At 38.4% G+C, this 15,361-nt stretch overlaps 1 protein-coding gene across 10 annotated transcripts in view; it reads left to right on the top strand.

Moving 5' to 3' along the window:
- Positions 1-15,361, top strand: part of LOC139755878 (hexosaminidase D-like) — a 43,439-nt gene that overhangs the window by 10,013 nt on the left and 18,065 nt on the right. For 6 of the 10 annotated variants that reach the window (XM_071674561.1, XM_071674563.1, XM_071674558.1 and 3 more), the window contains exon 3: positions 1,791-5,940. The exons of 1 other annotated variant lie outside the window; for it this stretch is intronic. In XM_071674561.1, coding sequence (XP_071530662.1) covers positions 2,263-4,122 — 1,860 coding nt within the window. In that variant the 5' untranslated portion in view covers positions 1,791-2,262 and the 3' untranslated portion in view covers positions 4,123-5,940. Of the gene's footprint in view, positions 1-1,790; positions 5,941-14,523; positions 15,197-15,361 lie in introns of those variants that run through there. 3 more of the 10 variants (XR_011714193.1, XR_011714191.1, XR_011714190.1) reach the window with 1 other exon arrangement.

Genomic DNA, 15,361 nt, shown 5'->3' with positions numbered 1-15,361 from the left:
ACAAGGTAGAAATTTTGGTAAGTATACCTCGTCCCCTCTTGAAGTGAGGAATTTGTTCCAAAAAAGTTTGCACAAAGAGAGTCTCTTAATACTGATTAATTGGGATGCATTTCAGGATCTCATCACAACCTTCACAAAAAACTTTGTAGCTCCATTTCATAACAGGTTCAGCAAAAAATTTCCGAAGTGAAAATAAAACAATCATATTATATTTAAAAACAAAGTTTAAAGAAACTTAGAGGTAACAAGTATTTACTTTAATACTCTTTATCAACAGGGAAGTGTAACTGCTTGAGAAATGGATGCTTTTGTAGTGCAGGATGGTGTTTTCAGATTTTTGGGGAGAGCATATTAAAGAGTAACTTGGAGGTATTGACAGGGTAACTTTGACAGTAGAAATAGGCAAGGGGCTATCATCATTAGAGAGCACTGGATAGAGAATACTGGAGAGGTTGCATGCTGGCAGAGCAGAAGCAGCAGGGTTAGGGTTAGAGGTTGATGGTCCAGAGAGGTAGCGTTGGATATTGGAGGTTGATAAAGTAGAGGCAGGTGGAGGTGTATCGTTATCTAATCAGCATTCTTCATAAAAGCATGTATGTTTTCTCTCCAGGCCTAAATGCATGACACTCTTGCCGCTTCAGCTTGCCCCAGTATATGTTGTTTTTAATGTTAAGGCAACCCTCTTCATCAGTGGCTCATTTCCTACCTCTGAGTACTTACAGTGAGATTTTGCCATTGTCATGGCTAATGCATTGCACTCACCGCATTGCTTATTAGTGGGATTATTCTGTTTCAATCTCCATCCTACAAATTTCATATCTTGCTTGTTAGATGATTGTTTTTTCTCTGATCCTGTGGCATGACTCCATCCTACTAATTTCATATCTTGCTTGTTGAATGATTGTTTTTTCTCTGATCCTGTGGCATGATTGTCTATTCTAGGCTCATCCTTTACTGTCTTCAACTAAGAATTGAGCTTTCTTTTGAATATATTTATAATTACCAAATGTACGTTTGATAATTCTCCTGCAATGGCATTAAATGATCATTCCATTTTCCTCACTGGGCATTTGAAAATTTTTATATGATGCCTTTTTGATGTTTCCAGATATTACATTTGATCCAATGATTCTGTATCTACCTTGTGAGGTGCTTTCAGTTTTAGGATATCTCTTACTCGCAAGGCATATATTTTCTTGTATTCTTATGCTTTTCAAGGTTATGTACTTCAAAAGATTTTTCAGTCATTCATGGTAGTTCACATGCTCTGGCCCACTGATTTTGCTTTTTATTTGTTTATGAATTGTCTCTAGTGTGTTCATTTCAGTCTGCTAAAATGGTGATCATACAACACAGCAGCATTTAATTTAGAGGGGTTAGCAGATTTACTAGAAGGACCCCAAGATAACATTGCACTTAAGTAACCATAAGTGGCAAATCCACATGCAACAACATGAGTTTGGTAGTAAGAGATTTTACAAGCAGACTTATGAAGAATTTTAAGAGGAGATATTAGGAATTGGAGTAGAATATAGAAAAGCAAGTGTTTGTGTGTAAGTTGGTGTAGGCAAATGGAACTGGGTAATCTAATGGAAGAGTTAACTTGAGTGGGATAGGTGGTAACACATTTTTAGGAAGGTGACTGGTGATTGGAAGATTAAGGGGAAAAAGGACCAGATAGAAAAATTTATAATTTAGGTTGGACCAACGTTTACCTAGGAAGGAAAAGGCATGATAGAGATTTCCTTTTGACTGACTAATTGTGCCATTAATGTAGTGTTTATTTTCAGTCCATTCATCTCAAGAAGTTGTGAAGAAGACCATAATGAGGGCTAGAACGAAGACCTCTGTGAATTGATATGTAAATCAGTTCTTGTTTTTGGAATAAAAAGGGGTCAGGTAGTTTTAGATCTCAATTTGTTTATTCTAGGAAAGTAGCTTAGCATTATGTACACATTATATACAGTATATATTTTCTTACTGTCAGTTACTCAATGGTAGAAAATACTATGATTGACTTGTAATTGATAACAGCATATAATTATAATGCAGACTGATATTACCTTATAAGGGACAATGTAAAGCCATAATAAATACTTTTTCTTGTAACATGAATCAAATGGTGTATTAATTCTTATGGAAACAGTTCTTTGATTATTGATTACTTGAGTCATTTAACACTTTCTTTGTGGGCTGGTAGATATTACAGAGTTGTTTTCTCAAAACTAGAATTTATTCATCGTGTACAAAGTAGCAGCACAAATGATTACCCTCAAGATGTTCCCAAGAAGAAATGCAAAAATGTTAACTGTTATCGGTTGTACTCTGGTGGTGGTGCTCATGCTATACAAGTTATCAGGTCCCTTTGATGAACCAAAGAATTTAGAGTCAGAGCCTCACACAGAACAAGTGCTGTCAAAGGTGGTGCGTGATGAATCATCTGATCTTCTGACTCAAAGCCCAGAGCATTTAAAGAAACAAAAGGAGTATGAAAGTAGGATCATGGCTAACATTCAGAAAATGACAGCCCATAAAGAACTCAAGCGTAAAATGGATCATGACCCCATGGGAGTTATTTTACATAAGAAACCAAGTCTCTTGGATGGATTAGGAAGAGTTCGAGATTTAGAAGAAAAAGAAATTGCCATACGGAAAAATGTTGTGATGGAAAGTCAGCTAAAACATAAAATAGTTCACTTAGATTTAAAAGGTGCACCACCAAAGATTGAATACCTGAAAAAATTGTTTCCACTTCTACGCTCATTTGGTGCCACTGGATTACTTTTGGAGTATGAAGACATGTTTCCATATTGGGGTAAGTTGGAATTTCTTTCAGCACATAATGCTTATGCTAAAGGTGATATTGCAGACATTATGGAAGTTGCTGAGAAAAATGGTCTCGAAGTTATTCCTCTTATTCAGACTTTTGGTCATATGGAACATGTATTAAAACTTAAAGAATTTTCAGAGCTGCGTGAGGTACCAAACTATCCCCAGGTGATTTGCCCAACAAATAATAAAACAATGCCTCTCATTAAAATGATGATTGATCAAATTGTGGAGATGCATCCAGGGATTGACTGGTTACATATTGGCTCGGATGAGGTTTATAATCTTGGAGAATGCACAAGATGTCAACAGTACCTCCTTCATCAGCAGTTTGGAAAAAATGACTTATTTCTGCACCATGTTAAGAAAGTTGCACAGTATGTAAAGGAAAATTATGATATACAGCCTATAATGTGGGATGATGAATTCCGTAAAGTTCCTCTGATGGCTATTCAAGACTCTCAAGTTGGACAGCTCTTGGAAATCATGATATGGAAGTACAGTAGTGGCATAATGGTCGATCTGCGATCAGACATATGGGAAAAGTACTCTTCAGTGTTTAGTGGTATATGGATTGCTAGTGCTTTTAAAGGTGCTGCTAATCCTGAAAGTTACATCACAAATATTAATGATCGCCTTAGTAACCACAAGGAGTGGATGGAAATTTTTGAAATGTATAAAAGTACAATTCCTTTTCGAGGTATTGCACTAACAGGATGGCAAAGATTTGATCATTTTGCTGTGCTCTGTGAACTCTTACCCCAGGCTATCCCATCACTAGCAGTGAATCTGCTGTATATCTCTGAACGTAAAGCAGATCATGGTGCTTTAGCTAGAGTTGGAGATGCCCTCAAATGTAACTCCTTCCTCAACTTAGACTTGCAGTATTTGGAGTATGCCAATAAGTGTGACTTTCCAGGTAGTGCAGTTTATGAAGTATCACAAAAACTGTATATCTTAAAAAGGGACATAGATACCATGCTGCATAACTCACATGTGACAGGATGGGTATCAGATTATAATATAGAGCACAATTTTGCTAGTCCTCAGCATGTTGAACAGGGTCTTCAGGATCTCTCAATGCTTTTATTTGATTACAGCAAATTAATGAATGAGGCAGAAACAGCTTTAGCAGATGTATATGATGAGTATACAGTCAAAGAATGGATTTTACTCAATGTGAAACCAACTCATGATAAATTGCAAAAATTGTATGCATCAAGTACGAAGCTGCAAGAGCAAAAATACTGGCCCAGGAGACCTCTCGATTCAGAGCAAACTAAGGAGTTGTAATCTCTAAGGATAGTCTTAAGAACCCAGGTCCCTGAATTTATTGTGATCTTATCAGTATATGTAGTTTTAGTAACAGAAGAAATCTGTTCACAGTTGATCTCAAAACTGTGATATATTTACACATGAAATTAGTTTTATTATTATTATTATTATTATTATTATTATTATTATTATTATTATTATTATTGTTATTATTATTGTACAATGCCAAGACTTATTTCACAAAGGGGTCTTGGGGCTGTAACACCAGAACCCCATATCCAAAGGCTTTTGCTGTTTCCAGTTTGTGTTACACTATAGCAAAGACAGAATGAACTCCTTTGAAGAAAAGTTCCACGGTAGTTCTGAACATTTGTCATTTGATGGTGATACAGCCTTGTCAAAGGCACCTCCTCACTCACAGTGTAACCCTAAGCAGGCATTGGCCAGAATTATGTGTATACTCTTGTCACCCTCCCCCCTCTTTTTTTTTTTTTTTTTTTTTTTTTTTTTAGATGAGAATATGATTCTCTGGCAGTAAATAAATGCATCTCTTTATTTTTCTAAAGCTTTAGAAGTTTGATTATAAATTTTCTGGACTGGCCCTGACTGGTTCACCACTTGGCCTGTCCACTTCTCAGTTGCTTATGTTTCTGCATGGAAAGTGCATTCATAGCCAGGGGAGTTTTCATCCTCTAATTATTTTCAATTTATCTCCAAATATCTGTTATGTCAAACAAAGACACTCCAGGTGGCAGAAAAGAGAAGGAAACTTGGAAAGCAGAGACTTTGGTCTTGAAAATGACTTGCACACAGTTTTTTTCCTTGAAATAAAATTACACTATCACTCTGAATAAGTCACATAGGTATGCTTATATTCCCTATTTCAGTTTTCTTGTATGATATTCATTTTCTCCCAAGTGAATTTTCCAGACACACTGTTTTTCAGGGACTGAACCAGGGCATGTGAATCATCTGGGGTAAACCATGTAAAGGTCTGCAGGGCCTGGTTGTGGATAGGGAGCTGTGGTTTGGTGCATTACACATGACAGCTAGAGACTGAGTGTGAACGAATATGGCCTTTTTTTGTCTGTTTTTGTGGCACTGAAGCAGGGGGTAGCGATGCTATTTCCTTTGTGGTGACAGGAATGGATGAAGGCAAGCATGAATATGTATATGTGTATATATTTATTTATACTTTGTTGCTGTCTCCCGCGTTAGCGAGGTAGCGCAAGGAAACAGACGTAAGAATGGCCCAACCCACCCACATACACATGTATATACATACACGTCCACACATGCACATATACATAACTATACATTTCAACGTATACATATATATACATACACATACATATACATATATACACATGTACATATATATATGTGTTTATATGTGAAGCATCTGGGGTAAACCATGGAAAGTTCTGTGGGTCCTGGATGTGGAAAGGGAGCTGTGGTTTCGGTGCATTATTAAATGACAGCTAGAGACTGAGTGTGAATGAATGTGGCCTTTGTTGTCCTTTCTTAGCACTACCTCGCACACATGAGGGGGGGAGGGGGTTGTTATTTCATGTGTGGCGAGGTGGTGATGGGAATGAATAAAGGCAGACAGTATGAATTATGTATATGTGCATATATATGTGTATGTCTGTGTGTGTATATATATGTATACGTTGAGATGTATAGGTATGTATATTTGAGTGTGTGGATGTGTATGTGGGTGGGTTGGGCCATTCTTTCGTCAGTTTCCTTGCGCTACCTCGCTAACACGGGAAACAGCGACAAAGCAAAATAGATAAATAAAAAAAAAAATATATATATATATATATATATATATATATATATATATATATATATTTTTTTTTTTTTTTTTTTTTTTTTTTATACTTTGTCGCTGTCTCCCGCGTTTGCGAGGTAGCGCAAGGAAACAGATGAAAGAAATGGCCCAACCCCCATACACACGTACATACACACGTCCACACACGCAAATATACATACCTACACAGCTTTCCATGGTTTACCCCAGACGCTTCACATGCCTTGATTCAATCCACTGACAGCACGTCAACCCCTGTATACCACATCGCTCCAATTCACTCTATTTCTTGCCCTCCTTTCACCCTCCTGCATGTTCAGGCCCCGATCACACAAAATCTTTTTCACTCCATCTTTCCACCTCCAATTTGGTCTCCCTCTTCTCCTCGTTCCCTCCACCTCCGACACATATATCCTCTTGGTCAATCTTTCCTCACTCATTCTCTCCATGTGCCCAAACCATTTCAAAACACCCTCTTCTGCTCTCTCAACCACGCTCTTTTTATTTCCACACATCTCTCTTACCCTTACGTTACTTACTCGATCAAACCACCTCACACCACACATTGTCCTCAAACATCTCATTTCCAGCACATCCATCCTCCTGCGCACAACTCTATCCATAGCCCACGCCTCGCAACCATACAACATTGTTGGAACCACTATTCCTTCAAACATACCCATTTTTGCTTTCCGAGATAATGTTCTCGACTTCCACACATTTTTCAAGGCTCCCAAAATTTTCGCCCCCTCCCCCACCCTATGATCCACTTCCTCTTCCATGGTTCCATCCGCTGACAGATCCACTCCCAGATATCTAAAACACTTCACTTCCTCCAGTTTTTCTCCATTCAAACTCACCTCCCAATTGACTTGACCCTCAACCCTACTGTACCTAATAACCTTGCTCTTATTCACATTTACTCTTAACTTTCTTCTTCCACACACTTTACCATATATATATATATATATATATATATATATATATATATATATATATATGTTATGTATATGCATGTATGTGTGCGGTATGGATGTTTATGTGTACAACTGGATGGGCCATTCTTTGTCTGTTTCCTGGTGCTATCTCACTGACACAGGAAACAGCATTTAAGTTTAATAAAAAGTAATTTATTATTAGTATTATACATAATTGCTATTTCCCGCATCAGTGAGGTAGCACTAGGAAACAGATGAAGAATGGCACATCCACTCATATACACGTATAAACACATAAATGTCAACATACGCACATATACATACATATACTTATCATATACATACATATTATACACATACAGACATAAACATATATACACATGTACATACTGATAATTGCTCGCCTTCATTCATTCCTGTCACTAGGAAAACAGACTGAAAAGGCTACATTCATTCATACTCAGTCTCTTGTTCTCATGTGTAATGCACCAACACCACAGCTCCCTATCCACATCTAAGCCCCGCAGACCTTTCCAAGGATGTTTATGGATAGGATGGTTAGGGAGGTAAATGCAAGAGTTTGGAGAGAGGAGCAAATTTATACTTTGTTGGGAATTAGAGAGCCTGGGAAATGGGTCATTTGTTTGCTGATGATACAGCTCTAGTGGCTGATTCATGTGAGAAACTGCAGAGGTTGGTGACTAAGTTTGCAAAAGTGCATGAAAGGAGAAAGTTGAGAGTAAATGTGAATAAGAGCAAGGATATTAGGCTCAGTAGGGTTGAGGGACAAGTTAATGAGGATGTAAGTTTGAATGGAGAAAAACTGGAGGAAGTTAAATGTTTTATATATCTAGGGGTGGACTTAGCAGCAGATTGAACCATGGAAGCGGAAGTGAGTCACAGGGTGGGGGCAAAGATTCTGAGAGCGATGAAGAATTTATGGAAGGAGAGAACGTTATCTTGGAAAGCAGAAATGGGTATGCTTGAAGGAATAGTAGTTCCAACAATGTTATATGGTTGCAAGGCATTGGCTATACAGAGGGTTGTACAGAGGACAGTGGATGTGTTGGAAATGAACTGTTTGGGGACAATATGTGGTGTAAAGTGGTTTGATCAAGTAAATAATGAAAGGATAAGAGAGATGTGTGGAAATGAAAAGAGTGTGGTTGAGAGAGCAGAAGTGGGTGTGTTGAAATGGTTTGGAAATATGGTGAGAATGAATGAGGAAAGATTGACAAAGAGGATATATGTATCAGAGATGGGGGAAACAAGAAGTGGGAGACCAAAGTGGAGGTGGAAGGAAGGAGTGAAAAAGATTTTGAGTGATCAGGGCCTAACATACAGGAGGGTTAGAGGCGTGCAAGGAATAGAGTGAATTGGAACGATGTGGTGTACCGTGTTGACACGCTATCAATGGACTGAACCAGGGCATGTGAAGCATCTGGGTTAAACTATGGAAAGGTCTGTGGGGCAGGGCCTGGATATAAATAGGGAACTGTGGTTTCAGTGCATTGCACATGACAGCTAGAGACTGAGTGTGAACGAATGTGGCCTTTTTTTTTTTTTTTTTTTTTTTTTTTTTTTTTTTTTTTTGTATGTTTTCCTGATGCTTCTTCGCTGAAGCGGGGGGGTGGCAATGCTATTTCTTGTGGAGTGGGGTAGCGACAGGAATGGATGAAGGTAAGCAATTATGAATATGTACATGTGTATATGTGTGTATGTCTGTGGATGTATATGCATATGTTCATATGTATATGGGTGTGTATGTATATATATGTGTACATAAGTGGATGGGCCATTCTTCATCTGTTTGTCTGTTTCCTGGCACTACCTCGCTGACACGCAAAACAGCGACTAAGTATAATTTAATATACATATATACACACACATGATCCTCCACTTACGATGGGGTTACGTTCAGATAAACCTATCGTAAGTTGAAAAAATCATGTTGAAAATACATTTAATCCTGTACATCTAACCTATAGAACATCATAGCATAGCTTAGCCTACCTTATACATTGTCAGAACACTTACATTAGCCTACAGTTGAACAAAATCATCTAACAAAAAGCTTCCGTAAAGGTTAAAGTTCAGAATTCGAAGTATGGTTTCTACTGAATGCATATCGTTATTGCACTGTCGTAACACCGCCAAAAAATCTTAAGTTGATCTATCATGTTGGGAACACGTACGCACATGCATACCCATATATATACCTGTACATATTCATATTTGTTCGCCTTTATCCATTCCCGGTGACACCCTGCCCCACTGGAAATAGCATCGCCACTCCCTACAACAGTGAGGTAGCACCAGGAAACATACAAAGAAAGGCCACATCTGCTCACATCCATTCTCTAGCTGTCAGCTGTAATGCACTGAAACCACAGCTCCCTATCCACATCCATATTTTCATACATGCTTGCCATTTCCCATGTGAAGGAGTTATCATCATGGTGTAATATCGTGCAGGCAGAACATCGAAACACCAGCATCTGCGGTTTCTCGCATGAATCGGCCACCGGCGCTGTGTCATCGGTGAGCAGCGGCTGACTCACTTCCCAAGCTCTCTCATCCCCAACAGACTTCATACTTCATATATGTGTATATATATATATATATATATATATATATATATATATATATATATATATATATATATTTTTTTTTTTTTTTTTTTTTTTTCTTATACTTTGTCACTGTCTCCCGCGTTTGCGAGGTAGCGCAAGGAAACAGACGAAAGAAATGGCCCAACCTCCCCCCATACACATGTATATACACACGTCCACACACGCAAATATACATACCTACACAGCTTTCCATGGTTTACCCCAGACGCTTCACATGCCTTGATTCAATCCACTGACAGCACGTCAACCCCGGTATACCACATCGCTCCAATTCACTCTATTCCTTGCCCTCCTTTCACCCTCCTGCATGTTCAGGCCCCGATCACACAAAATCTTTTTCACTCCATCTTTCCACCTCCAATTTGGTCTCCCTCTTCTTCTTGCTCCCTCCACCTCCGACACATATATCCTCTTGGTCAATCTTTCCTCACTCATCCTCTCCATGTGCCCAAACCACTTCAAAACACCCTCTTCTGCTCTCTCAACCACGCTCTTTTTATTTCCACACATCTCTCTTACCCTTACGTTACTCACTCGATCAAACCACCTCACACCACACATTGTCCTCAAACATCTCATTTCCAGCACATCCATCCTCCTGCGCACAACTCTATCCATAGCCCACGCCTCGCAACCATACAACATTGTTGGAACCACTATTCCTTCAAACATACCCATTTTTGCTTTCCGAGATAATGTTCTCGACTTCCACACATTCTTCAAGGCCCCCAGAATTTTCGCCCCCTCCCCCACCCTATGATCCACTTCTGCTTCCATGGTTCCATCCGCTGCCAGATCCACTCCCAGATATCTAAAACACTTCACTTCCTCCAGTTTTTCTCCATTCAAACTCACCTCCCAATTGACTTGACCCTCAACCCTACTGTACCTAATAACCTTGCTCTTATTCACATTTACTCTTAACTTTCTTCTTCCACACACTTTACCAAACTCAGTCACCAGCTTTTGCAGTTTCTCACATGAATCAGCCACCAGCGCTGTATCATCAGCGTACAACAACTGACTCACTTCCCAAGCTCTCTCATCCCCAACAGACTTCATACTTGCCCCTCTTTCCAAAACTCTTGCATTTACCTCCCTAACAACCCCATCCATACACAAATTAAACAACCATGGAGACATCACACACCCCTGCCGCACCTACATTCACTGAGAACCAATCACTTTCCTCTCTTCCTACACGTACACATGCCTTACATCTTCGATAAAAACTTTTCACTGCTTCTAACAACTTTCCTCCCACACCATATATTCTTAATACCTTCCACAGAGCATCTCTATCAACTCTATCATATGCCTTCTCCAGATCCATAAATGCTACATACAAATCCATTTGCTTTTCTAAGTATTTCTCACATACATTCTTCAAAGCAAACACCTGATCCACACATCCTCTACCACTTCTGAAACCACACTGCTCTTCCCCAATCTGATGCTCTGTACATGCCTTCACCCTCTCAATCAATACCCTCCCATATAATTTACCAGGAATACTCAACAAACTTATACTTATATATATATATACTTATACTTATATATATATATATATATATATATATATATTTCATGTTTCATACTATTCGCCATTTCCCGCATTAGCAAGGTAGCGTTGAGAACAGAGGACTGGGCCTTTGAGGGAATATCCTCACCTGGCCCCCTTCTCTGTTCCTCTTTTGGAAAATTAAAAAAAAAGTGAGAGGGGAGGATTTCCAGCCACCTGCTCCCATATATATATATATATATATATATATATATATATATATATATATATATATATATATGTATGTATACGTTGAGATGTATAGATATATGTGCTGTGTGTGGACTTGTATGTTTATACATGTGTATGTGGGTGGGTTGGGCCATTCTTCCGTCTGTTTTCTTGCGCTACCTCCGACACATATATCCTCTTGGTCAATCTTTCCTCACTCATTCTCTCCATGTGCCCAAACCATTTCAAAACACCCTCTTCTGCTCTCTCAACCACGCTTTTTTTATTTCCACACATCTCTCTTACCCTTACATTACTTACTCGATCAAACCACCTCACACCACACATTGTCCTCAAACATCTCATTTCCAGCACATCCACCCTCCTGCGCACAACTCTATCCATAGCCCACGCCTCACAACCATACAACATTGTTGGAACCACTATTCCTTCAAACATACCCATTTTTGCTTTCCGAGATAATGTTCTCGACTTCCACACATTCTTCAAGGCTCCCAGGATTTTCGCCCCCTCCCCCACCCTATGGTTCACTTCCGCTTCCATGGTTCCATCTGCTGCCAGATCCACTCCCAGATATCTAAAACACTTTACTTCCTCCAGTTTTTCTCCATTCAAACTTACCTCCCAATTGACTTGACCCTCAACCCTACTGTACCTAATAACCTTGCTCTTATTCACATTTACTCTTAACTTTCTTCTTTCACACACTTTACCAAACTCAGTCACCAGCTTCTGCAGTTTCTCACATGAATCAGCCACCAGCGCTGTATCATCAGCGAACAACAACTGACTCGCTTCCCAAGCTCTCTCATCCACAACAGACTTCATTCTTGCCCCTCTTTCCAAAACTCTTGCATTCACCTCCCTAACAACCCCATCCATAAACAAATTAAACAACCATGGAGACATCACACACCCCTGCTGCAAACCTACATTCACTGAGAACCAATCACTTTCCTCTCTTCCTACACGTACACATGCCTTACATCCTCGATAAAAACTTTTCACTACTTCTAACAACTTGCCACCCACACCATATATTCTTAATACCTTCCACAGAGCATCTCTATCAACTCTTATCATATGCCTTCTCCAGATCCATAAATGCTACATACAAATCCATTTGCTTTTCTAAGTATTTTTCACATACATTCTTCATTTTTTTATTTATTTTATTTTGCTTTGTCGCATCTCCCACGTTTGCGAGGTAGCGCAAGGAAACAGACAAAAGAAATGGCCCAACCCACCCCCATACACATGTATATACATACACGTCCACACACGCAAATATACATACCTATACATCTCAATGTACACATATATATACACACAGACACATACATATATACCCATGCACACAGTTCACACTGTCTGCCTTTATTCATTCCCATCGCCACCTCGCCACACATGGAATACCATCCCCCTCCCCCCTCATGTGTGCGAGGTAGCGCTAGGAAAAGACAACAAAGGCCCCATTCGTTCATGCTCAGTCTCTAGCTGTCATGCAATAATGCCCGAAACCATATATATATATTATTTATATACTTGAAGTTAAAAAGAATGTATAGCAATTCACTGGATAATTTTAAACTATTGTAGCAAAATAAATTTCAAAATTGTAATCCAAAATGTGTAGTATGTTCAGTGACTTGTTATTTAAATATAGGTTATCATAAAGTTTTAGAGCACAAAGCATTTTACTGGCAAATGGTAAGAAGGTATTTAGATACTTATTATGTGGTTGGAGGTTTTAAAGTTGGTGTATTACGTATTTTTTGAATATTGTGTGGTAAAATTACTAATATGTACTCATGTATGCTTTGCCTAACATAATGCAAGGTATCTTAAAAGGTTGGTGTATTACTTAACCATTTTTTTTTTCATTATAATGTTTGATAAAGATACAGTGAAATATGCTTTACATAATAAAAATGCCAAGTGATTTAGTAATGGAGTTTTTCATTAACCGGTGGCAAACCGTAGTCATTTAGATATTGTTTCCATTTTTGTTACCAGTCATAATTCAGTCAGTATGATGTCACACTTTGTAGAATGTCCAAATGTCTCATTACATTCATTGGACAAGGACATAATTAGGAGTCAACATACATTTGGCTCTGGTACTGTGCCATAATGTGGCAATGTTAAATGCTTTTTTCCTGATTTAGGGGAATTGGGGATGTAAAATTTACATATTAATTCATTTATATTTTTGATTTGTTACATTCACAGTATTGCAGATGATTTGTCACATACTTGAATCAAAACAAAGAGCACATGATAGCTGGTCTTGCATAAAACCACAAAGCTATTTAATATCATTGGAAGACAAATTTTGATATGTACATTAGTTGTCTAGCTTAATATGGGTCAAGAATAATTATAATGTATAAATGTAGATCAGGCAACTTGTATATGAAGTACAACAGTGTGTCCTTAGAGTCTCTAAATTGTAGTTTTATTAATTGGTCCACATATTTAAAGATTTTCTTGCAACGGAGAAAATTGGAGGTCCTCTGAAAGCTCTGGTGAATGGTTGAAAATTCTGCAGTAGAATGTTCAAGGAGCTTTAATGAAGTACTTCCTCCTGCTCTGGTGTAAGGATTTGAAATTCAATTTGTATAGGTCAAGTTAGAAAAAGAAAATTAGATGGATAACTGGTTTAGTATAGTTGAAATGAGGATAGATGTAATAAATATGATGTGGGGATAAAAGTCTTTTCGAAGGTTACCGCCATGTAGATGGCAGATGCTGTTATAGGTAACATATAATAGTACAGTAAAAGGTACATGGTGGAAAGGTGTAGGGAGAGAATTGTTTAAGGTTAGGAATATTTCAGATGAAGATGATCGAGGAATGAATAGTAATTAGCCACAATGGAAGCATTTTGGGTATGGAGGTGGTGTGAATGGAGATATGGTCTTGTGTGACAAATCAACCTAGTGTGCATCTGAAAAAACAAGAAGCTCTTCATAAGCATGGAAGTCCATGTGTAACCTTTTGGTTGCTTAGGGAATATCCAGCTCTATATCTGGTGTCAATTATTCAGCTAATTATGAAAATGCGTTAGGATATTATATGACCATGCAACAAATTTGATATGACATGAACTCTTGAATTACTCCTCTTCCTGTTATAACATGAGCCATCATGATACAACACAAGCCCAGCTGATTGTGCAGTGTTAATGTTGCTTTTGCCTTGCTTACCTCTGCAGCAGTTCTCTGCAAGCATTCACTGTGTAAGGACATATCATTTTCCACTTGTATAATTCTACAGTTGTGACCACATGCACCAGTCATCACTATGCCTAAGCAAATACCCCTGCTGCGAGTGAACCTGTCATGAGGAAAAAGTTGGAATACTGGATGAACTTGAGCATGGGTCTGATGCTTGAGTAGTTGCTCACTGTTATAGGATCAATGATTACTGCATCTGCACCAACCAGATGAAAAGTGAATCAATCAGGAATCCTTTTTCTCAGCCAATTGATGAAAACAATGTATTTCAAGGTGGCAGTCTAACAAAGCCACAAAGTATCTTGAAATTGACCAGAATAACACAGTGTAAGCCATTCACAGTGCCCAAGTTTTGTTGAGTGAGTTAGTGGAACAATGTATATGAAAAAAAAAGAAAAAGATTTGTAACAAAAAAAGAAAAAGATTCATAACCAAAGAAAAATACTTTATCCTAGTGCTTTCACCAAATTGGTCTTCCAAACACATGTGCATCTTCAGTAGTGAAATAATGTAAAGAACTATTTCTCTCATGAAATGGAAGAACATCACAAAGAATTATAAAAAACAAACAGGCCTCATCTTAACCAGGGAGAAATAAAAAATTTATGGTGCTAGCATATTGTTAATACAGTGGTAAGTGCTAAAAACAGTATTATGTTGACATTTCTTCTCTCATTTATGTAGTACTTTGGTGCACTTGCTTTCTGAAAATGTTTATATAGTTTCATGATAATCCAATGTTGTATGGTTGCGAGGCGTGGGCTATGGATAGAGTTGTGCGCAGGAGGATGGATGTGCTGGAAATGAGATGTTTGAGGACAATGTGTGGTGTGAGGTGGTTTGATCGAGTAAGTAACGTAAGGGTAAGAGAGATGTGT

Source organism: Panulirus ornatus, chromosome 20 (genome assembly GCF_036320965.1).
Source record: "Panulirus ornatus isolate Po-2019 chromosome 20, ASM3632096v1, whole genome shotgun sequence".
NCBI classification, from domain to species: Eukaryota; Metazoa; Arthropoda; class Malacostraca; order Decapoda; family Palinuridae; genus Panulirus; species Panulirus ornatus.
Note: the sequence above shows the minus strand (reverse complement) of the source record. Positions and strands in the feature narration are given on the sequence as shown.